General features: G+C 42.2%; 1 protein-coding gene across 6 annotated transcripts in view; it reads right to left on the bottom strand.

Annotated features, from left to right (window-relative positions):
• LOC134353179 (arf-GAP with GTPase, ANK repeat and PH domain-containing protein 3-like) overlaps positions 1-25,567 on the bottom strand; it is a 545,439-nt gene that overhangs the window by 156,771 nt on the left and 363,101 nt on the right. Inside the window, exons 10-11 of one of the 6 annotated variants that reach the window (XR_010019562.1) lie at positions 22,534-22,662; positions 19,452-20,033 (exon numbers count right to left, since the gene is read on the bottom strand). The exons of 4 other annotated variants lie outside the window; for them this stretch is intronic. Coding sequence is in view for 1 of the 2 variants with exons in the window: in XM_063061213.1 (XP_062917283.1) it covers positions 22,633-22,662 (30 nt within the window). In the remaining variant the exon portion in view is untranslated. Of the gene's footprint in view, positions 1-19,378; positions 22,663-25,567 lie in introns of those variants that run through there. One more of the 6 variants, XM_063061213.1, reaches the window with a different exon arrangement.

Here is a 25,567-nt window from a genome sequence, read left to right as displayed (position 1 = left end):
GTGGTAAAAGTGGGTATAATTTCAATGTTTAGAAGGCATTGGACAGGTATTTGGATAGACCACAGGACTAATGGGACTAGAGTAAATAGGCCTCAAGGTCTACATGGATGAGATTAGACATAAGGGCCCAGTTCTCTTCTGTTTTTTTATATGATACCACTTGCCACCTCAATTGCCTTCTGGACCTGCTTGTGATCTTTCAATGATGTGTACAACACCCTAGTTCCTCCAAACGTCAATATTTCCTAATCTCTCACCCTTTCCAGTTATCCCACCAAAGTAGGTCACTAAATATGTTCCACACAGTACTTCATCTGCCTACTTGCTTGTCTTTTATCTCCGAAGCCTCTTTGCATCCTTATCACCACAAACTACTTTCACTTAAGTTATATCACATCAGTAAACTTTAAATCAAAATATTTGATGTTCTTACCAAACTACCGAGTTAGTCCATGAATAGCTGGGTCCTGGCAGTAATCCCCTAGTCAACCAGGGAAGGACCTGTCTATTCCTACTTGCTGTTTCATACTTACTAACGCAATAACATCAGCACTGCTATGTTTCTTGAGTTCCATGTGCAGCACTTTAACCATGTCCACCCTGAGTGGGACCTTGTCAAAAACACTTCTGAAAATCCAAATATTTCAGATCCATTGTTTCTCCCTCATGCTCTCTGTCTCATATGTACTCAACCCTAACAACTCTGCCAAAGATATTTGACTTTCATAGATCCGTATTTCTCTGCTCAATCAAAGTAGAGTGGTGACAACGTGGTCAGCACTGATGAGTTGTCCGAAGGGTCTGTTTCCATGCTGTATTACTTGATGGCTTTTTTCTAATGTTATTTTTGGTATCTTTATGTCGCACATCCTTTCAGCATTTTCCCTACAACTGATTCCCGGCTCATAGATCACCAGTCCTCCACTTTCCCTCTCCTTACTTTCTTAAGTTGTAGGGTTACACTTGCTACCTTCCAAGTCTTCCTAAACCAGTCTGGAATCTATAGAATTTTAGAATATAATAAACAGAGCATCCAATAACTCCACAGCCACCACTTTCAAAGCTTGGGAATGTAGATCATTAGATACTTTGGATTTATCAGTTTTCAGGCTCATTACCTTCTCAAATACTACTTCTTTACTAATATTTAGCTTTTTATTTCCTTGTTTGCACTGGACCCTTGATCCTCCAGTGTTTCTGGAGATATTAACAACAATTTTGCTGATGATACAAAGATTGGAGGTGTAGTAGACAGCGAGGAAGGTTTTCAGAGCCTGCAGAGGGACTTGGACCAGCTGGAAAAATGGGCTGAAAAATGGCAGATGGAGTTTAATGCAGACAAGTGTGAGGTATTGCACGTTGGAAGGACAAACCAAGGTAGAACATACAGGGTTAATGGTAAGGCACTGAGGAGTGCAGTGGAACAGAGGGATCTGGGAATACAGATACAAAATTCCCTAAAAGTGGTGTCACAGGTAGATAGGGTCGTAAAGAGAGCTTTTGATAAATTGGCCTTTATTAATCGAAGTACTGAGTATAAGAGCTGGAATGTTATGATGAGGTTGTATAAGGCATTGGTGAGGCCGAATCTGGAGTATTGTGTTCAGTTTTGGTCACCAAATTACAGGAAGGATATAAATAAGGTTGAAAGAGTGCAGAGAAGATTTACGAGGATGTTGCCAGGACTTGAGAAATTCAGTTACAGAGAAAGGTTGAATAGGTTGGGACTTTATTCCCTGGAGCGTAGAAGAATGAGGGGAGATTTGATAGAGGTATATAAAATTATGATGGGTATAGATAGAGTGAATGCAAGCAGGCTTTTTCCACTGAGGCAAGGGGAGAAAAAAACCAGAGGACATGGGTTAAGGGTGAGGGGGGAGAAGTTTAAAGGGAACATTAGGGCGGGCTTCTTCACACAGAGAGTGGTGGGAGTATGGAATGAGCTGCCAGACGAGGTGGTAAATGCGGGTTCTTTTTTAACATTTAACAATAAATTGGGCAGATACATGGATGGGAGGTGTATGGAGGGATATGGCCTGTGTGCAGGTCAGTGGGACTAGGCAGAAAATGGTTCGGCACAGCCAAGAAGGGCCAAAAGGCCTGTTTCTGTGCTGTAGTTTCTATGGTTCTATGGTTCTAATTTATTTTACAGTGTTAGTTAATAACAAACAACAGTCGTGCAGTAACAGTTAGTGATGTGGTCACCAGGAAGTGGTTCCTTGAACCTGTCATCAGAGATAACTTGCATTTGGGGACTTTGGTTGGCTTTAAAGGTGAATAAAAAGCTTTGCATTGAGTCGTTGAACAAGTTAAGAATTGGGTAAGCTTAGAAAATTGGTGAAGGGGTTAACAGGTATCATATATTATTACTCCTCAGACCCAATAAATGCAAATCCTGTGTCACATGGGAAATCCAGGGTTGTACTGGGCAACCACAAAAGCAAAGGCCAAGTGTTCTTTGGATAAATTGAGCAGCACAGGCTCTTTGGGCCAGAAAGGCCTGACACCAGGCTGTATGTACGTATCAATCAATAAATAAATGGACAGATAGATAAATAAATAATTCTAGAAGTAGAAGCACAGCAAAAGGGGTTGCAGACAGAGTGAGAATGAGAACCAGACCGGCATTCTACAGTCTCTCTGAACATTGAGAAGACAACAGTTCCTCGGGGGAGAGGTGGAGTAAGGAGTCAGGTCCAGAGTCCTGAGGGGGACTCAGGTATACAGAATGGGGTTAGGAATGACAAAATAATCAAAAAAACAAAATAATCCAAGGGGAGATATTTCCTCCCTGGCGCCAGAGCTGGGAATGCCACATAATGGTTGCCCACATTTGAAGAAGGAATGTGCACAGCAACAGGCCATGGAGCAAAGAGGCAGCAACCATCTCCACATGTACTCAGAAGGGAAGTGAAGGGGTAAAGGACACCAGCATCCTCACAAGCAGCTTTCCGTTTTGTACACAATTTCTATCTTCTACCAATGAAGATAGAATAGCATAGCACAGTACAGGTCCTTCGGCCCACAATGTTATGCCGACCTACATAAACCTGCTCTATGATCAATCACTTTATAGGGCCTCTGCCCCTTCCCTCTTCAGTCCTGATGAAGGGTTCTGGCCCGAATCGTCGACTCATTGTTTCCACGGATGTTGCCCGACCTGCCGAGTTCCTCCAGCGTGTTGTGAGTGTTGCTTTGATCAATCACTTCCTTCCTACAGTCCATAACCCTCCATTTTTCTTACTTCCATGTGCCTGAGAGTGACTTAAATATCCCTATTGTATTAGCTTCTACCACCACCCCCAGCAGTGCACCAACCACTCTCTGTGTAAAATCCTACCTCTGAATTCTCCCCTTCTACTCATACTTCTACAGATGTCCTCCGGAATTGCCCATTACTGCCTTGGGAAGAAGATGCAGTCTGCTCACTCCAACTGTGCCTTTCATAATCATATATACCGCTATCAAGTTGTCTCTCATTCTCCATTGCTTCAAAGAGAAAACACTAGCTTGTTCAATTTTTCCTCTCAAATCATGTTCTCCCATTCAGGTAGCATCGCAGTAAACCTCTTCTGCACCCTCTCTAAAGTTTCTACATACTTTCTATAACAAGGCTACCATAACTGAACACAATATTCTGAGTGTGGTCTAATTAGAGTTTTATAAAGCAGTAATTGTACTTCAATCTGCAACCATATACCCTTTTAACCACGCTATCAACAGTGTGACAACTTTAAGGGAATAATGAATGTGGACCCCATGGTCCCTTTGTTCATCCACACTGCTAAGAATGAATCCATATGTATACCCTAGACAACATAAACGCTTTGAGAAGTCAGGCAATGGATCACTGCCTCTGGCTGTTCCTGCAGCTACAGTGCTGAGTGAGTAGCTCCATGCAATTTTGGCTAGTGGTGGTTCTTGAGTGTTGAATATCAAGAGGTGGCAGGTGCTTCAACTGCTGGCTTTGTCCAGTTTCAGTTCAGACTCAGCACCCACAGGTTCTTGCTTTTGTAATGGATCGCAGTAGCTCCCCAGCTGAATAAAGAGCTTTGTTACTAGCTCTGGGGGTGGGGGGGGGGTGGGTAATGATAGCATAGGCTACCTTTGATCCTGGTACCTTCTCCGTTTGATTAGATTATTGTGAAACAATCCTCCATTAATTGGATGAAACTGGCAAAAAGTAGTTGTGTAAGCTTTGATCCTTTGTGTGTTGTGGTAATACATGGTGATTCAGTATTCCAGTTCCTCTTGTCTGTGTGGAAAACTCAAGAGCTCTAATTAAATTAGACAGAATCGGTGGCTTTAATTTGTAGATCAATGAGATTTAAATATTTAAAGAGCTTTGGGCCTGACCCTGATGTGTCAGCAGGATCCTGCATGGTCTGAATGTATTCATGAGGTGCTTTACATGACTAATCCTCTGTGATTCCAGGCATCCTGAAGGCAGAACTTGCTCATGTCCTCAGCTGAAATAGGACGGCCTTTTGACCTTACCTGCTGTGGCAATGAGAGAAGGTGGTGACAATTCTGTGATAGAGATACAAACCTTTACGTGGAGGTGAGCCTTCATTACCAGAACATGAAGGTTGGAGAGAAACAATATGCCCCATTCACTATCCCAGAACTTCACCACCTCCTTCTCCAGAACATTGTAAATGGGCAATATACACTGCACTGGCCACAGATAGCCAGCTCATGGAACTAAATCGAACACTAACCCTGCCACCCGGCTTTCTCTGCTACCCGGCTTTCTCTGCTACCATCCATGTCTTTGACTAACTCAAAGGACCCTAAACACCAAAAAAAACTGCAAATACTGGAATAAAATCAGAAACTGCTGGAAACATTCTGTATGCCAGGCAGCACCTGTAGAGAGAGAAAAAAGTTAAAATTCTCTCTTCACACATCATGTTTTATCTGCCAAGTACTCCAGCATTTTCTGTTTTAATTTTACACATTTCATTTCCCTGGGACCTCAGTACAACTCAAGCAACGTGGAGTGCTGTACTTTACCCAAAGCTATCCCCTTGCACCCAGCTTTGTATTACCTCTCTGTTGTCTTGCCTTGCCTCCATTGTTCATCCCTTATTCTGGTCCACCTTTACCTGGCCCCCGTAGCTCACCCCGCATCAGAATCAGGTTTATTATGTTGTGAAACTTGTTGTTTTACTTCAGCACCACAGTGCAAAGATATAAACATTACCATAGCTACAAAAGGAACTGATCAGTACAAGAGAGCAGTAACAAGGTAGTGCTCATGGACTGTTCAAGAAGATGACGGTGCAGCGCTAGAAGCTGTTTCTTAACATCGAGTTGCTGTTTATGGATTATACCTCAGTACTCAATACCATCATCCCCACACTACCAATTAACAAGCATCAAAACCTGTTCCTCAGTACCTCCCTCTGCAATTGGATCCTCAACTTCCTCACCGTAGGGTCACATGCCGTTTGGATCGATGATCACATATCCTCCTCACTGACAATCAATACAGGCACACAGCAAGGATGCAAGCTTAGCCCACTGCTCTACTCTCTCTCTACACTCATGAATGTGTGGCTCGGCACAGTTCAAATGCCTTCTATAGATTCGCTAATGACACCATTGTTGTTGGCAGAATCTCAAATGGCAACGAGAAGGTGTACAAGAGTAAGATAGATCGGCTGGTTGAGGGGTGTGCAACAATAACCTTGCATTCAGTGTCAGCGTAACTGTGGACTTCGGGGAGGGAAGGTCAGGAGAACACACAAACCAATCCTCATTGAGGGGCCAGTGGGGGAAAGCTCTCAGAGGATCTATTCTGAGCCCAACCCATTGATGCAATCATGAAGAAGGCACACCAGTGACTCCACTCCACTGGGAGTTTGAGAAGATTTGGTACGTAATCAAAGACTCCAGCAATTTTTTAAGATGTACGGTGGAGAGCATTCTGACTGGTTGCGTCTTGCGTCGCCACCTGGTATGAAGGTTCAACATACAGAATTGCAAGGAGGCTACAGAGGAGTTATAGACTCAGCCAGCTTCACCATGGGCACAACTTTCCCCACATCCATCATAAGGACCCATGCTATCCGACACATGCCCTCTTATTAATACCATTGGCCAGGAGCCTGAAGACCCACAGTCAATGTTTTAAGGTAGCTTCTTCCTCTCTACTATCAGATTTCTGAGCGGCCCATGAACAGAACTTCATTATCATCTTTTACAATGTTTATTATTATACGTAATTTAAAATAATTTCATGTCTTGCACTGTACTGCAACCACAAAACAAGAATGTCAGTGATTATAAACCTGATTCGGATTCTGAGTGTGGGTCTTCAGGCTCCTGTACTTCCTCCTCAATGGTAGTACTGAGAAGAGGGCATGTTCTGGATGGTGAGGGTCATTAAAAAGGCCACAGCCTTCTGCTCGTCCATACTCAATTACCTGTTCCAGCCCCCACAAAGGTCTATGATTAGTTACACCAATACCTACCAAAGTCTGCTCTAATATACCAGCAAATCTCTTCAGGCCACACTAACCTTTTATTGTCTCTTCCGCCGCACTTCCCCGACCTACCACCCATCCCATGCATACTCTGCTCTCCCCGGGCGGTTTCTTTCTGCTCTGCTCGTTGTCACTGGGTCTGCTCCTCCACTTTCCCACCTCATTGACCTGTATAACAAAACTGACTCTGACGGACAAATAGGCAGCCTTACCAGTGAGATCCAGCAGCCAAAATGAAATGCAAGTAGCTGATTTCAAGATTCAAGATTGTTTAATGTCATTTCCAGTAAATAATTGTAAAGGAGAATGACATAATTGTTACTCTGGATTGAATACAGCACAAAACAAACAATAAGGTAAAGGAATATTTTAGTAAATAAAACAGAATAAATATAGATATCTAAGATAGCTGATATACAGTATACAGTGCCTGTAAAAAGTATTCACCCCCTCCCCCTGAAAGTTTTCATATTTTACTGATCTACATTGAATCACATTGGACTAAATTTGACTTTGACAATGATCAACAGAAAAAGACTCTTTTGCGTCAATGTGAAAGAAACTCCTCAAAGTGATCTAATTAATTACAAATATAAAACACAAAATAACTGATTGTATAAGTATTCACTCCCTTTAATTTAACACACCAAATCATCACTGGTGCAGCCAATTGGCTTTAGAAGTCATATATTAGTTAAGTGGTCTCGATCACTGTGTGCAGTCGAGGTGTTTCAACTGATTGTAGTAAAAATACACCTGTATCTGGAAGGTGCAAATGCTGGTGAGTCAGTATCCTGGCAAAAACTACACCGTGAAGATGAAAGAACATTCCAAGCAACTCTATGAAAGGGTAATTAAAAAGCACAAGTGAGGAGATGGATACAAGAAAATTTCCAAGACACGGAATATCCCTTGGAGTACATTTAAGTCAATCATCAAGAAATGGAACGAATATGGCCCAGATGTAAATCTCCCTTAGAGCAGGCCGTCCTATTGAAAAAAAACTCAGATGAAATCGTGGCTGGATTTGCTAGCTTGCTAGATGGCATGTGGAGACTCTGAAGTCAGTGGGAAGAAGGTTCTATGGTCTGATAAAACAAAAATTGAACTTTCTGACCATCAGACTAAACACTATGTTTGGTGTAAGCCAAACACCACACATCATCAAAAACACACCATCCCTACCGGGAAGTACCTTACATAAAGTACATAAAGTATCTTCACTGCAGCAGGCACTGGAAGGCTTGTGAAGGTACAGGGTAAAATTAATGCAGCAAAATACAGAGAAATCCTGGAGGAAAACCTGATGCAGTCTGCAAGAGAAATATGACTTGGGAGAAGTGTTGTTTTCCAGCAAGACAATAACCCCAAACATACAGCCAAAGCTACACAGGAATGGCTTAAAACAACAAAGTTAATGTTCTAGAGTGGCCAAGTCAGAGTGTAGACCTCAATCCAATTGAGAATTTGTGGTAGGACTTGAAAAGGGCTGTTCACTCACAATCCCCATTTAATCTGACAGAGCTTGAGCAGTTTTGTAAAGAATGCAGAAAAATTGCAATGGCCAGATGTGCAAAGCTGATAGAGACCTATCTACATAGACTCAAGGCTGTAATTGCTGCCAAAGGTGCATCTACTAAATACTGAGTTGAAGAGGGTGAATACTTATGCAATCAATTATTTTGTGTTTTATATTTGTAATTAATTTAGATCATTTTGTAGAGATCTGTTTTCACTTTGACACAAAAGAGTCTTTTTCTGTTGATCAGCGTTAAAAAAGCTAAATTAAATCCACTGTGATTCAATGTTGTAAAATAAAACATGAAAACATTCAAAGTGGGGGTGGGGTGAATACCTTATATAGACACTGTATATACATAAAGTGGCGCAAGGTATAGGACTGTCTGTACGTCTTTAAATAAGGTAGCTCTGACAGGAAATGATAAAGTATTGGTTGTGGGGTGGGTTAGTGGGTGGAGGTGTTGATCAGCCTTACTACTTGGGGAAAGGAACTGTTTTTGAGTCTGGTGGTCCTGATGTGGATACTACATAGCACCCTCTCTGATGGGAGTGGGAGAAACAGTCAAAATAAGCAGGGTGGGTGGGATCCTTTAAGATATTGCTGGCTTACTCCTAGCACTTTTCTGTATATATATCCTTGTTGATGGGTAGGGTGGTGCCCAGCAAAAGCTGATATGGGAAGCTTCTGCCTTCTACAGAGCAGAAACTGAGTGGGAAACAAGAGGCTTATCATTTTGGAATGATAAATATATAGAATTTCCAAACTCATGGGATTATTCAATGGACGTTATTCCTAAAGATGAGCAGCCTTGCCCTCGGTGTTCAAACTGTGCCTAATACAGTGAAGAACCATAACTCCATCCGAATATTAGTCTCAACCTCCTTATTATCCTTCCAAACTTTTTTTTTAAGATTTAGTTTGGTAAAGTCATTGCCAAAGTAGCCAAAGAAGCTGGGCCCAATTTGAAGGGGAGGAGAGTTCTCTCCTGGATCCCTCAAAAAACAATCACCAGAACTAAAGAGCTGCTCCCTTCAACATTGCGTTTTGTGAATCAGAATCAGAATCAGGTTTATTATCACCGGCATGTGACGTGAAATTTGTTATCTTAGCAGCAGCAGTTCAATGCAATGCATAATATAGAAGAAAATAAACAATTAATTAATTAATTGAACGAATGAATGAATAAATAAATAAATAAGAGGCCACCCTGCACTCACTAACTATTTCCAATGTCAAAAACCTGATAGACCTCTGAAGTATTTCATTGGCTATAAAATTGTAGAATGTGCAGCAGAAACATGGGTTTTTTAAGGGAACCCATGGCCGTTGTAGATGCTGGTGCTTCTACAGTAGAAGTAACTGTTTACTACTCGGAGCTTTATAACCTCATGAGAAAATATTCTGTTTACTTTCACTTTATCAAATCCTTTCACTTCAAATAAATTGCCCTCAAACCTCTTCAGAAAGTGCAGTGTTAGCCACAATGTGTTGGACCTAGCATAACATTGCAACCACAAAGGCGGCATGCCAATGACTCTACTTCATTAGGAGCTGGAGGAGTTTCAGTATGTCACCAAAGACTCTTACAATTTTCTTTTACAGATGCACAATGGAGAACATTCTGATGGTTGTATCCCAGCTTAATGTGCAGGACTGAAAGAGGCTGCAGAGAGTTGTAGACTCGGCCCGCTCCATCATGGCACAACCCTCTGCACCATCGAGGACATCTTCAAGAGGCAGTGCTTCAAGAAGGTGGCATCCACAGTTAAGGACATTTACCATCCGGGACATGCCCTCTTCTCATTACTACCATCACAGAGGAGCTGCAGGAGCCTGAGGAACCACTCAGAGATTCAGGAACAGCTTCTTCCCCTCCACCATCATATTTCTGAGCAGTTTGTGAACCTATGCACACTACCTCAACATTCTTTTTCTTCTGCATTAATTACTTATTTTGTATTTTTTATTTATTGTTTTGTTTATGGTAATTTTTATGTCTTTGCACTGGGCTGCTGCCACAAAATAATGAATTTCATGACATACAAGTTAATGGTAATAAACCTGATTCTGACTCTGAATACAGCCTTTCTTCCCATGAACCCCTCATGTCTGATAGGTGAATGCATGAATCCTTCACAAGCCAATGTTTCTTTCATAAGGTGTAGTGTCCAAAAGTACTTACAGTTGAGGTAAAATCAATATTATATAACTAGCCGTTCCTTTGGTGGTTCAAATTCTACTCCAACCAGGACTACTATGCCGGATCCAAAGCATGAACAAACTTTGCCACTGCTGCAGCAACTGGACTCCAGCTCCCGACCAGCCACCCTCTCTCCACAGGCTGGTGCCATTTCTCAATCAGAGCAAACTGCCTTGTCAAGACCAAATTAAAACTTTGTATTTCAGCCGAGTCCCTCGAGGGGAAAAGAAAATTGTATCAATCAAAATGAAAATTACAGTGTATTGTTCTATTCAAGAAAGCAGAAAGTCATTCCTGAAAAACTGCACCCACAGATCAGGTATGCACAGTGTGCTGCAGTGCTCTGATGTTAGTCAATGTTTCAGTTTCAATTTTCCAAAATTCCCTGAATTCTGGGTGATCCCATTATTAGAAAGCAGTACAAGTAACATTTATATAAAAAAAACAACTGAAGGAGGTAGAAAATACCAGACAGTTAGTTTCTGTCACTGGGAAAATGTTAATAGCTGTTATTAAAGACATTATAGCAGGCCATTTAGAAAAAAATCACAGTGATCATGCAAAATCAAATTGGTTTTGTGCAAAATAAATCATGTTTGATCAATTTATGGCAGTTTTTTTTGAGGAAGTAACTCATGCTGTGGATAAGGAAACAGTTATTGCAATCAAAGAGAGAATGCACATAATGGAAATCTAGAGCAACACACAAACTGCTGGAGGAACTGCAGCATCCATGGAGGGAAATGAACAGTGAACAGTCAATGTTTCAGGTTAAGATCCTTCATCAGGACCAGAAAGGAAGTGGGTATAAAAAGGTGGAGTGGATGAGTTGGAGCAAGAGCTGGCGGGTGATAATTGGATCCTTGGATTTTCAGAAGGCCTTTGACATGGTGCTGCACATTAAGGCTGCTTAACAAGGTAAGAGTTCATGGTATTACAGCAAATATACTAACATGGACAGAAGATTGGCTGACTGGCAGGAGGCAAAGAGTGGGCCTTTTCTGCTTGGATACTGGTGACCAGTGGTGTTCCACAGGGATCAGTGTTAGGACTGCTTCTTTTCACGTTATATGTCAATAATTTGGATGACAGAGTTGACGGCTTTGTGGCTAAGTTTGTGAACAATACAAAGCTAGGTAGAATGGCAGGTGGCGTTGAGGAAGCAAGGAGTCTGCAGAAGGGCTTAGAGAGATTAGGAGAATGGGCAAAGAAGTTACAGATGGAGTATAGTGTAGGGAAATGTATGGTCATGCACTTCAGTAAAAAGAATGAAAAAATATTTTCTAAACAGGAAGCAAATTCAGAAATCAGAGTTGTAAAGGGACTTGGGAGTCCATGTACAGGATTCTCTAAAAGTTAATTTGCGGGTTGAGTCAGTGGCAAATGCAATGTCAGCAATCATTGCGAAAGGATTAGAATATAAAAGCAAGAATGTAATGCAGAGGATTTATAAGGCATTGGTCATACCACACAGAGTACTGTGAGCGATTTTGGACCTCTTATCTAAGAAAGGATATGCTGGTATTGGAGAGGGGCCAGAGGAGGCTCAGGAGAATGATTCCAAGAATGGAAGGGTTAACATTTGAAGAGTGCCTGATTACTCTGCACCTGTAAGAAGAATGAAGAGGGATTTCATTGAAACATATCGAATACTGAAAGGCCTAAATAGAATGGATGGAGAGAGGATGTTTCCCATAGTGGGAGAGTCTAGGACCAGAGGGCACAGCCTCAGAAGGGCATCCATTTAGAAACAAGATGAAGGAGAATTTCTTTAGCCAAAGGGTAGTGAATCTGTGGAATTTATTGCCACAGATTGCTTAAATAAACTGGAGTTCGAAAGGTTCCTGATTAGTCTGGGCATCAAAGGTTACGGGGAGAAAGCAGGAAAAATGAGCTTGAGAGTGATAATAAATCAACCATGACGGAATGGCTGAGCCGAATGACCTAATTCTACTCCTTTACCTTATGGATCCAGGTGAGGAGGGGACAGGAAGGCAGATGGGAGAGGGGTGGTGTGGGAATAATGTAAAAACCTAGGAGGTGATAGGTGGAAATGACAAAGGGCACTAGGTTGAGGATCTGGTGAGGACGAGCAGTGTGTGTTGCAGTCAATGCCTTCAGTTTTATGATAAGGTGCAGAACTAAAAGTTATTGCATACAACTAGAGGAGCATCAGTCTGACAAAGTTGTGTCTTTCAGTAGATCTTGCCAATCATTCATGTGAAGTATCTGAGGACATTCTACTACATTTAAAGGCTCATAATAAAGACCTGCTGCTGCTATTTTGTTGCTGCTTGTGCATCACAGAAACAGTGCAGTGTAATCCCATCAAGTCAGTATTAACGCCTCTCATAGTCCTGATCAATATTACCTGCCCCGTTCCCATATCCCTTCATCATTCCCAATCAGAATCCCCTCCAGTAACTTTCCCACCACAGATGCCAGGTTCACCAGCCTGTAGTTCTCTGGCTTGTCCTTGCAGCCTTTCTTAAATAGAGGCACAACATTAGCCCCCATCAAGTCTTCCAATACATCACATGCAGCTAAGGAAGGCAAAAATCTGTGCCAGGGGCCAGCAATTTCCCCTGGTCGGGAGAAATCCCTGCCTTTATGTTCAGCTCCTGAAACATCAACCTTTCCCATCAGAGTGCTACCATGTGTGAGAGCCTTACCACCTCTACAGATGAAACAGCATCACTGGCAGGAGTTCAGACAGGATCTGCTGCAGGAGTTCTGTGGGAAGGAACTGTTGGCATATCAGGTCTAAACTTTGGATCAGGATGCAGGGCAGATACTGTGAGATCAGACAAGATCCCTGGTGTTCTTCCTAATATTCATCCCTCATAACATCAACAAAACCCAAAAACTGGCTGTTGGGAGGTAGGATAACCACCTCATCGCACCTTCTCCCAGCACACACACCCAAGTCCAGTGTGACTATAATGAGTGTCTCTGCCTCTCCCGTCCTTTCAGCTGTACGTTCCTTTGCCCCTAACCCCCTGGGCAAGAGTTCTGTGTAAGCTTCAGTCTAACTGGTCTTGTACACAGTTCCAGAACAATCTCCCTGCTCCTCAATCCTAAGTTTTGGCTAATAAATGAAAGCACTTCTCTGTTCACCCTTCCATTCACTGTCTGTTCCACTGTCCTATTTCACCTCCCCAAGTACTTCAACTTACGCTCCTCCCAATTAAACTCCATTCATTAATTTCCACTGCAACTGACCAGATCATCTCAATCTCCCTGTAGTTCAAAGTTTTTCCATTGTGTCAAGTGGGGCTCCAGGGAAGTAGGACAGTGGTGAAGATGCTCTTATCATTGTCCATTCCCGACATTTGGGCACCATTGTCTCTCACAAATTACCTGTGAGCTGAGGGTCTAGGGAATATGGGTCAAACAAGCTGGTGGGGCAGAAGCCACATGAGGGCAGCAGACATGAATGAGCCAAGTACATTCTTAAATTAATAATCCAGTTGTTTTATTGTCAAACAAACATTTCCTTCTGCATTTATTTCCAGAATATGAAGGTGGAGGAGCAGTTAAATTATCAGATTGGTAATCCATGGACCTGGAGGAACAATCCAACAACCAGAGTTGAAATCCCAACAGGACAGTTGGGAAATTTAAACTCAATTAACAGTATCTTTTTTTCCACGAACTTCTCATGAGTAATGATGCCTGATAAATAACAGATTATCATGAAATCCATCTGGTCTACTAATGTTCCTCGTGGGAGGATATCAGCAATGGTTACCTCATTTACCTAAACATGTCTCAGGATACATTAATGTGGGACTCTTCAAACATTCTCCAAACAGCACAGTTAGCGAGGAGGTGGAATGGCTAAAAATGCTGACCTCATTGACTCAGTGATTCACAGCCGTCACACCACCCTACTGATAAAATGTAGAAAACACCTCCTGCAATTGGTTTGAACACTGGAGTGCTCATCTTTCCTGCCCCCGTCACACACACGGAGCTTTATTCCAATTTACTGCCACAAGAACAAACAGAATTCTAATCAGATGTAATCAGATGCAACCTTTGGTTTGGTTCAGTTGGAGTCAGAGGCTTTGCTCTTTTCTCACTGCAAAGGATCAAGGTACAGGTTAACTTTCCAATCCTGTAACCATTCAGGTAAGTGCCCTCATTATTCCAAGACAAATTGGGGTGCTCTTCATGAGACTCGTCCATGGTCAACACCATCAAACACTGATCAAGTAGTAGTTAAATAATGATTGAAACTTCATTAGTGATTTACTGTATGCACAGTACTTTGGGACACAGTGTTCCTACTCATGCTTGGTGAATTAATAGCCCATTAATATTTCGCAGATTGTCCCACACTAACATGATTAACAGGCTCACAGTGCAACACAAAACCCATTATTAATGCTAACAAACCCATTGCTCTTTACTCCTGTGCAAGGAGAGATTAGCTTTATTTGTCACGTGTACATTGAAACAGACAGTGAAATGTGTCATTTGTGTTAAATCAAATCAACGAGGTTGATGTCCACATGCTTCTGGTGCCAACATAGCATGCCCACAACTTAATAACCAGGACAGCAAAGAAGTGGCACAACAAATGCAGGCATGTAGAATTTGTATTACAACCATGAAGAGGACAACTAAGGAATATTACGTCCATTCGGGATGAAAAGATAACCCTCATGTTGATGGGGATATGGACAATGATCCGATTAAAGCCTGCACAAAAGAGGGGGATGTCATTCTGGCTGGAAATGCACAATCAGTGGTGTTCCACAGGGATCAATGTTCTGGTTGTCCCATTATTGGAAGGATATGTAGGCTTTGGAGAAGGTGCAGAACGATTCGGCCTGAGGAAATGAGCTATCAGGACAGGTTGGACAAAGTTGGATTGTTTTCTCTAGGGTGCTGGAACAATGATGAGAGACATAGACAGGATAGACAGAAGCTTTTTCACAGAGTGGTAATGTCAAATACTAAAAGGCATGCATCTAAGCTGAGGGGAAAAGTTTAGAAGGGATGTGTGAGGCATTTTGTTTTACATAGAAAGTGGTGGGTGTCTGGAATGGGTTAACATGGGGAGTGGTGGAGGCAGATATGATAGTAGTGTTTAAGAGGCATGATAGACACATGAAGATATAGGGAATGGAGAGATATGGATCATATCTGGCACAAACATGATGGGCTAAAGGGCCTGCTCCAGTACTGTAATGTTCTGTGTACTACGTTGTATGGCTGCACCACTGCCTCCGAATTTTTTTGCAGTCTCTTGTGCCATAGTGTTATCTCCAACAGGAGTAGAGCTGATCTTCAGAACTAATGGAAGCAGTTCCATCTACGGTGATTGCACTCCTGGTTTTGTCAGTCCATGCTGAATGTCTTTGTGCTTCCACAGTTCTCAGAGCCAACATTTTGCCTGTCACCAAAGTTAAACTAAGTGGACTTGAATTACTTATGTTATTTCTTTGTATTAGCAATATTACCAGTTGTCCATGTCATTATTACAGATGACAAACAGATGTCCCAGCACTGATCCCTGTGGCACTCCATTATTTCCTGCCAATCCAATAATGACCCATTTATCCAGATCTTGTATCTGCTGAGGCACAGACTACAAGAGTTAGGGAGGTTATGCCCGAGCTGTATGCAACATTAGGGTGGCCACGGTGTGAGTACACTCATGATCAGCATGCTACAGTAAAGATGGGGTGGGTGCAGAGCAGATATATGAAGATGTCAGGATTGAAAACCTGTAGCAATGAAGACCAAACAGGCTGGAGTATTTTTGGATCAAAGGGAGTTAAGGGAAACTTAAATGAAGAGCATTAAATTAGGGAGGGTAAATAGGATAGAAATTGTCCCCTTAGCAGAGTGTTCAAAAACATTCCATTACCCTTCCTAGTTCCTTGCTGTATCAACAAGTTAGCATTTTGTGTTTTCTGCACTGGGATCCTCAGATCTAACAAAACATTTCATAGATTCACATGTTTTTACAGTTCAAATGGGATTGCTTAAAATCACATTAAAGAGAAGTAGGAGAGGTGGTGGGTGCCAGAAACTCAATGTGTGAAGGGTAGTAGAAGTATAGACATAGACCACATTTACATATGGACAGTCATGCTTAAACGTTGATAGGCTTTGAATGGGAAGGTGGCCTGAGGCTGAAGAGCCATTTACAGCATAGACATCATGGGCCAAATGGCCCCTTTCTGTAAGTTTTCAACAACCTCTCCATACCTCCACAGACAGACCACCACACACATGTCAACCTCTGCTGGTCCATAAAACAACAACATGAATGTATGCCCTGCCTCAACAACTTAAGTGTTTCACACAAGCCTTCTCAGGTAAATGGCAGCGAAAACCACACAAGGAGACATAAAGGAGCAATGGGCCCAATCAGAGGATTAGGTTTATGGTAGTAGTTGGGTGGGGGGAAGGACAAGATGCAGGAAACAGGGTCGTGAACGGTTAGCGTAATGCTATTACACTGCTAGCAACCCTGGTTCAGTTCTGCTGCTGTCTGTAATGAGGTTGTACGCTTTCCTCATGACCATATGAGTTTTTTTCCAGGTGCTCTGGTTTCCTCCCATATTCCAAACACATACAGGTTAGTAGGCTAATTGGTTATTTGGGCGTAATTGAGCAGGGCAGGTTTGTTGGGCCAGAATAGCCTGTTACCGTGCTGCAAAATAAAAACTATTTTAATGCCCAATTACTTTCCTTAGTGTAATGTTGCCAGGTTTGCTGAGGTTACAGACACTGGTGGGGAAACACATTTTGAAGAGGCCAAGAGTCTGCAAAATGGTTACAGATGGGGTAAAGCAAGTGGCACATGTGAAATGATTTATGTAGAGAGTTGTAGGTACCTGGAACAGGTTACCAGGGCTAGTTTGTGGCTTTTAGATATGACACATGTATATAAAGGGAATAGAGGGATATGAATGATACACAGGAGGAGAACGTCATTTAGTATAAATTGGCATCAAGATCAGCACAACATCATGGGCCAAATTCTGTCCAATCCTGTAATGTTCTATGTTCTATCTAATGTGGGAAATAAGGTTATACACTTGGAAGGAAGAGGAAAATAGAATATCGTTCAAACAGAGAGACTGCTGAATGCTGAAGCACATGTATGTAGATCATTACTAAAGTAGCAATGAAATACAGTGTACAGCTACAGCTGGCGGTAAGGAAAGCAGAATCAAAATCAGGTTTATTATCACCGGCATGTGACGTGAAATTTGTTAGCAGCAGTTCAATGCAATACATAATCTAGCAGAGAAAAAAAAATAAAATAAAAATAATAATAAATAAAATCAATAATGTATATTGAATAGATTAAAGAAAATGTGCAAAAACAGAAATACTGTATATTAAAAAAAGTGAGGTACTGTCCATTTAGGTATTGGATGGCAGAGGGGAGGAAGCTGTTCCTGAATTGCTGAGTGTGTGCCTTCAGGCTTCTGTACCTCCTACCTGATGGTAACAGAGAGTAAAGGGCATGCCCTGGGTGCTAGAGGTCCTTAATAACGGATGCTGCCTGAGTACTTTGTAGGCTAGTACCCAAGATGAAGCTGACTAGATTTACAACCTTCTGCAGCTTCTTTCGGTCCTGTGCAGTAGCCCCTCCATACCAGACAGTGGTGTAGCCTGTCAGAATGCTCTCCATGGTACAAATATAGAAGTTTTTGAGCAAATGAAATGTTTATCTTTCTTGCAAAGGCAATGGAGAATAAATATATGAAAACCTAGTATAGGGCACTGGTAACACCATACTTGGGATATGGTATAAAGTTTTGGTGTCCTTATTTATGAAGGGTGTACTTGTATTGTACCATTTCAGTAAGAGGATTAATGTTACAGGCTGAAGACTCTTCTTCAGGACAAGGAATTGAGAAAACAGATTTGTTTTAAGTTGCAGAGAGGGTGGGGGTGAGATGGCGAGGACCAAGGGGGAGCCGCTCTGGGGGTTGCCATTGTGACTCAGATGTTTGTAGTTGTCAGGTTCAAGAGCAGATAGAGCGAGGGAAAAGGGGCAATCGGAGCAGCACAGGTCAGAGCTGCTGTTATGACCTAGAACTAAAGGGAGAAAGCTAGAGATTCCCAGCGGATGAGGCAGTACCGATGGGGTGCTTAAAATAGTCACGCTTACAGACAGATAACTCACAGCAGAACTAGACCATAAACACAAAAAGAAAGTTATCTGGAATTACTGAGTTAGATATTGATCTGAGGCTGAATCATTAAATAAATTTAAGAATGAAATGAGCAGAGTTTGGTAGCTAGAGATTATAGACACTAGGTAGGAAAATGGATCGGCAGCTGAGATCAGTTCAGCAATGGCCTTATCCAAAGAATATGCTCAAACGGCAATTTGGCCAATTCCTGCTACTATTAAATGAATACACACAGTTGTATTATCCCACATTTTACTGTGGGAGAGGGACACCGAGAAACAACCTTCACAGCAAGTGAATCGCTGCCCAATTTGGATGATACACCACTAATTAAATGAAATTTAATATTTAAGATTACTGCAGTCAGTTGTGAGTTGTGGACGGCAGAGATGGACTTTTATACCAGCGCATGTACTTGCCAGTGGCAGAGTAGTGACTGACAGTACAACAGTTCCACCTGCTGGTGCTCAACAGGAAGTTAAATAACATTGCTGCACACACATTCACTGACTGGAGAGCAGTCAGTGAATGCAGACTGAGAACTTTAAACTGGTGGAGTGAGGAGAACAGGGAAGTTATCAATGAGGGAGGGAGGGACATAACAGTTGCACTAACAGAGAAAACAGAGAGCTTGCAGTTTGTATTCCATTGAGTGACTCCATCCCAGACTTGACTAAATATTATTTTCACATCAGTGCTAAAGTGTTTAAGATCAGTGTTAGAAGTTTCAGCACATATCAATGGCTCGACAACCTTCTGTCAAGCTTCTATCAGAAATCTTTGTGATTGTGTCGCCCAATGATACAGGGGTCAGGATCCTGGTGACGGTGCAGCAGGGAGACTCGATGGAGGCCAATGTCAGTAAACTAGCTTAATCCCACCTACACCCCCCCCCCAAGAAAACTTGATACAGAAAAGATTAAAGACAGTGTGGTCAACCCACTATAACTTGCTGAGTGGCCCACTCTCAGGCAAGCAGTGTGTTTATCATTGAACTGTTGCAGTCCCTCCCTGCTCCAGTGGTCAGTCAGGCTGAGAGGCAAAGTTCACCTGAAGGATGTCTCTATCCGCAACTCCCCCCAGACCACTCCGGACAGAACACACCTCTTCAATGTGCTTGTCCATAAAACCAAACTCACTTTAAAGACACGGTCAAAAAAAAGTTAAGGCAACTCTTCAAAGTAAATGTGCAACAACTCACATTTTAATAATTGAACGCCACTTTTTATCATAATTTAGGTTTTTATTGGCTTTACAACAAGAATACAGAGGAATGCATCAGCCGAAGCAGCTCCTTGTACAGGGAACAAGCAGACGAGATACCAAGCACACTGTAAGACAATCCGATGGTTACAACGTACATTAATCAGTTTGCTCTTAATATTATAGTGAGAGGCAACACTCCATGGATTCAAGTCAGTCAATTGATTCTCTGGTAAAACACAGCTGGTCAGCAAGAGTCCACCGGCATGGATGCTGGCTGTGGATTTGGTCAGATGAAATGTGTGAGCCTCAGATGTCCCAAAATTCTTTCCAGAAGAATCCAGCTCCTCTTGTGCGTGACATGACAGGTGCTTGCAGGCTTCCATACCAAGTGTTAATGGGGTCCGTTCTTCCACTGTGGAAAGGTGTCGCAGTCCTGCCTAGTACTGTATCAAGAGAGTGAGCACTGACTTAACTCCCTCCTCAGAATGGTGCAGCAGAACACATTTCCTTCCACTTTCAAACAACACATTGTCCCGTGTGGACTGCTCTGGGACCACTTTACCTTCCAAGGTGCTCAGACAATTAAGAAGCTTTTGAACACCATTTGAAGGGAGTGATTTCTCATCATAGCAGTCTCCATTCTCCACCACTTAGTAACTAGGGAAGCTGGTACTGTACAGTGTCCCTTCCCCTTCCCAGCCCATGCCCAACATGAAGGAATCGGACTGACAGGGGGACTAATAGCAAATGGAAATCAGAGAGCTGAAGTCATAAAGAAAGGGAAAGATGAACAGCCAAGAGGAACCTCAATGGCCGAGAGGGGTTTGTGAGAAGTTTTACCAAATCAACCTGGTGAGGCAACAATCACCAGCAGGTAGGACAGAGATAGTGTTATGTAGAAACGTTCAGGAGTGAGAATGGTAAAAACTTTTATCCCAGGAAGAAGTTCTGAAAATGGGCCCACAGTAGACTTTAAATCTGATAGTCATGGAACACTGTTAATGAAGGAACATTGGGAAAGAAGCAATATAAGGAGTTAGAGCATGGATTTAAGATTATCACAAACAATTAAGGGCAATTTAGGAAGAATATTTTCATAGGGAACATGTAAAGGTTACGGTCCTATGGAGAAAATTATGACACAGACAAGTCTTCATTTCCATGCCCTAATACAAAGATTCTACACAAAGCAGAAAGTAAACCAAAGACAGAGCTCAGGAAGGAGTGACCAGGAAGTGGGTGGCAGCAGATTGTGGGAAGGAGCATGGGGGAAATCATTCGGGGAGGAGGACAGAAAGCAGGAGGCTGGATAGGATGGGATTATTTTCTTTGGAGCTAAGGGGTGACCTTATAAAATCATGAAGGGCATAAATAAAGGTGAATGTTTACTGTCTTTTTCCCAGGGTAGGGGAGTCTAAAACTAGAGAGCACAGGTGAGGGGAGAAACATTTCAAGGGGACCTGAGGGGAAAGTTTTTCTGCACAGAAGGTGGTGGATATATGGAGTGAGCTGCCACAGGAGCTGGTAGAGTGGAACTATAACAAATGTTGAAAAGGTACTCGGAGGTACATTGATAAGACCAAAGATATGGCCAAAGGGACGAGTTCTGGTAGACTTCTCAGCATTTATGAGTTGGGCCGAAGGACCTGTTTCCATGCTGTATGACAGTGACGGAGCTTGCGAAGGAGGGCAGCAGGAGGGCCAATAATGGGCAGATGCAAGGGATTTGATACTCTACAATACTATTGCAATTTACATTCCAGGAACTAATTACAAAAAGTAATTGCTATCAGGAATGAGCTACCAGAGATGGTGAAGGCAGGAACAGTAACAACATTCAAATAGCATTTGACAGGTTCTTGAATGAGCAGGGCATAGAGGGACAGGGAGTTAATTCTAGCAAGTAGGATTACACAGATAAGGCAAAAACTTTGGCAAAGACAAAATGAGCTGAAGGGCGTGTTTCTGTGCTATACAGTTCTATTACAGAAGAAAATAACTAGACTGAGGAAACACAACACAGAGAAAACCTGGGGAAGATGTTTCTTTACCCATCTGCAGAACTTGCTTCACTGAATGAAACAAAATAAGTTTGAAAATAAAGCTCTGTTGGACATGGGGAAGTGCCTTAGTTTTTATACACGTACAGAGGTAAATGCAGGTGTAGAACACAAAGCTGACCGGACTGGGGAAAGAGGTAAAGATGGGGTTCACTCCCAGAATTAATGGGTAACTTCTTCACACAGAGGGTGGTACAAGTCTGGAATGTGCTGTCAACGGAAGTAGTAGATGAGAGATCAATTTTAACATTTAAAAAGTTTGGATTGGTATGTGGATTAGGAGTTTGGAGGGCTATGGTCCAGGTGCAGGTAGAATGGGACTAGGATTATCAGGCTGGCATGGACTAGATAGGCTGAAAGGCTTATTTCTGTTGCTGTAGTGCTCTATGACTCTAAAGAAAAAACAGGTCAACATCCTAGAGGAGGTGGGACTGTGCAAAACAGCAGCTAGAGGAATATGCCTTGAAGCAGGCAAATATCATTAGTGTCATTAGCTTGACTGCAACATGGATAGTTAAGACCTGAATACACTGTTTAAAGTCAATGTCAAGTTCATTGTGCATATGCACTGGTGACACACAGGTTCTTGGCTGGTGAAACAAAGTGGGGCTGAGGTGAGAGAGTTCACTGAGTCATGGACAGATGTAGCATGCAGACAGGCCCTTCAGCCCATTGAATCCACCCAGACCATTAATCACGTAGTTACATCAACTTTATGTGAATCCTTTTTTGATTACCCTCCCAGACTCTATCTCTCACACACAGACTCAGGATTATTTACAATGGCCAATTACAGGCGGGCCCCTCCCAAAGCCCACCGCCTGTGCAGTGTAGGAGAATGAAGATGTGCAATGGTGAGCAGCTATCACTCACTCGATCATACCTTTCGCCAAGTGTAGCGTTCCGTTTGGCTGAACACTGCACTTTCAACTAGGATTGAGGATGCCTCGGCAGAACTGAGGAGATCCTCAAGCAACAAGACTCAGCAATGGCGCCAAATCGCCAACGAAGCCTACAGGAAAATAATGGGAAAGAAAAAAGCATGATAAATTTCATGGGGGTGGGGGACAGACGGCAAGGTATGATCGAAGAGCATTCATGGTTAAATGGCCTAGTGCGTTACATCAGACAATGGAGGGTGGTGAATGACTGCAGAGATTGGCCTGAAGGTCTCAAGCTTCAAGCTTCAGTCTCCTGGCACAGAACAGCCAGTCCCCAGTGTTGGCCCGGAATAGGTGAGGTACAGGAATTCATCCTCAGGCCTTGAAATACTTGAAACCAGGGGTTCAGCAATGGAACCAATTGATCAAATGTATTGATCAGAATTCAATGCTTTCATGCTCCATGGAGCAAGTGTTATCAACCTCAAGGAACCAAATCTATTCACAATAATCTGCTTCCAATTCTCTAGTTTATTCATCTGTGGTCTTTATCCTGAGCTGCTACATTACCTCACTGCTTCAACTCCCTGTTGTCTACCTACAATTCTTTGAAATCTGCCAGGTTCCCCACTGGCCTGTCTAATTCATCCATTCATCTCTAGTTTGCACTCTAATCTCTATCAGCCTCAACTCTGCTGCCCAGCAGACAGTTCCAACACATAGTCAAAGTCCCATTATAAGTCCAGAACACTGCTATCAATGTGACAAATCCATCCTTTTCTGTTCTCTCTTTTTCCATTCTGATTTCTAGATAACAAAATAGCAACAGAAAAAGGCCATTCGACCTCTTCAGTCAGCCCCACCATACAATATGGTGATCACAACTGCCTCATCTCCTCTCTGTGACATTTCTTCGTACCTTTCTGTTCCTCATCTATCAAATCTTTATCCACCGCCACTTTAAATACTTCTAATGATTCAGCTTCCACTACCCACTAGGCAGAGAATTGCAGAGATCCATCACCCTTTGTGGAGGTTTTGACACACCTTAGTTTTAAATGACCAGCCCCTTACCTTGCAGTTATGTCCCCTTGATTGTTACTCCCTCACTGCTGAAAATATCCCAACATCACTTATCAGGTCCCCTGCGGATCTTATGTGTTTGAATATCACTACCCCTCATTCATCTAACCTCCAAAGAATATAGACCCAACTATTCAGCCTCTCTTGGCACGACAAACTATGTGAATCTCCTTTGCGTCTACCTCTGATGTTGTTATGTCCATTTTAGGTAAGGTGAACAAAACTGCACAATACTCCAGGTGTAGCCTCACCGACACCATGTAATTGCAACAAAACCTCCTTAATTTTAAACTCCAATTCCTTTGCAATGAAGGTCAAAATGCCAATTGCCTTCTAAGGTACTTGTTAGACCTGGCAGTTAGCATTTCGTGTTCATGCACTAAAACACCTCGATGCCTCTGAACTTCATTCACTTACAATCTCTCCCTACTTAGCCAATAATCTGCCGGCTGGAGTGCCTGAGTTATAGAGAAAGATTGAATAGGTTTGGACTTTATTCCCTATAATGTATGAGAATAAGGGGGAGATCTTATAGAGTTACACAAAATTATGAGGGGCATGGATAGGGGAAATACATGCAGGCTTTCCCCCCTGAGGATGGGTTAGAATTGAACTAGAGGTCATAGGATTAGGGTGGAAGGTGAAATGTTTAAAGGGAACCTGAGGAGGAACTTCTTCACTCAGAGGTTGGTGCGATTGTGGAATGAGCTGGCAGTAAAAATGGTAGGTGTAGGTTCATTGCAACATTTAAGATAAGTTTGAATAGGTACACGGATGACAGGGGCATGGAGGGCTATGGTCTGGGTACAGGTAGATGGGACTAGGCAGAAAAAATCGGCACAGACTAAATGTGCCAAAGGGGCCTGGTTCCATGCTGCAGTATTCTATGACTCTTATTTCCATTTTTCTTTCTTAAGGGCATGAGTTCACACTTCCCCACACTGCACTCCAGTTCCACACCTTTATCCACTCCTTCACTCTATCCACATCCCACTGCAGAATCAGATTACCTTTATCACAAAATGCCCTTCCACATCACAATTGATACCGGTAGTTCTTTTGCCTTCTGTCTTTTCCCTTTTTTGAACAAATCAAATCAGCTGCTTTTAACCAATGGATCCACTGTCTTTGCAGCCATTTCCTTTAAAACCCTAGTGTGTAGTCCTTTCAGTCATGGTGACTTATCTGTCTTTTGCCCCTGAGTTTCTCAATACTTTATCTCTTGTAATTGGGATTTTTGTAACTTCTGCTATGTTACCTCATGTAATAACTTAAGTATATTAACAATGTCTTCCACAGTGAAGACTGATGCAAAAGAGTTATTCAACGTATCCGCCTTTTTGTTTGCTGTTATTAATTCACCAACTTTATACTCTGGAGGCCCCACATTTACTTTAACTGCCCTCTTCCTATCCATTAATCCATAGAAACTTTTACAGTTTGCTTTTATTCAACATGTAAAGTTTCTCCCAAAATTCTACCATATTATGAGCTTTGTAGTCTTCTGCCGCTGGATCCTTAAAGACTTCTCAGTCCTCTGGTCCATCACCAACCATGCCACTTCGTACGCTCCCATTTTCAATTTAATACCAATTTAATTGATTTGATTTTATTTATACTTTAACATCTTAGTTTATTTTAGATTATGCTTCTCTCTTATGGAATCCCATTCTAACATTCCCAATAACCAGCTTTGCTCTCTGCTTAATTTAGAACTGAATATACTCCTTAAAACACAAATGTTGTCTGCAGTGTTGACCTCATTAATTCAGAAAGGTGTGGTAACACTGGAAAGTATATATGCAAGGGTTAAATTTATGGGGATAGACCAAGCTGAACGGGTTAGTTTTCTTTGTAACTAAAAAGACTTAGGAGAGATTTAACATGTAAAAGTTATAAATGGCTGAGAAAGCCTGAATTAAGAGGATTTATTTTACTTTATAGGTAGATCAA

The sequence above is a fragment of the Mobula hypostoma genome, chromosome 1 (assembly GCF_963921235.1).
Source record: "Mobula hypostoma chromosome 1, sMobHyp1.1, whole genome shotgun sequence".
NCBI lineage: Eukaryota > Metazoa > Chordata > Chondrichthyes > Myliobatiformes > Myliobatidae > Mobula > Mobula hypostoma.
This window is presented reverse-complemented; position numbering and strand designations above follow the sequence as displayed.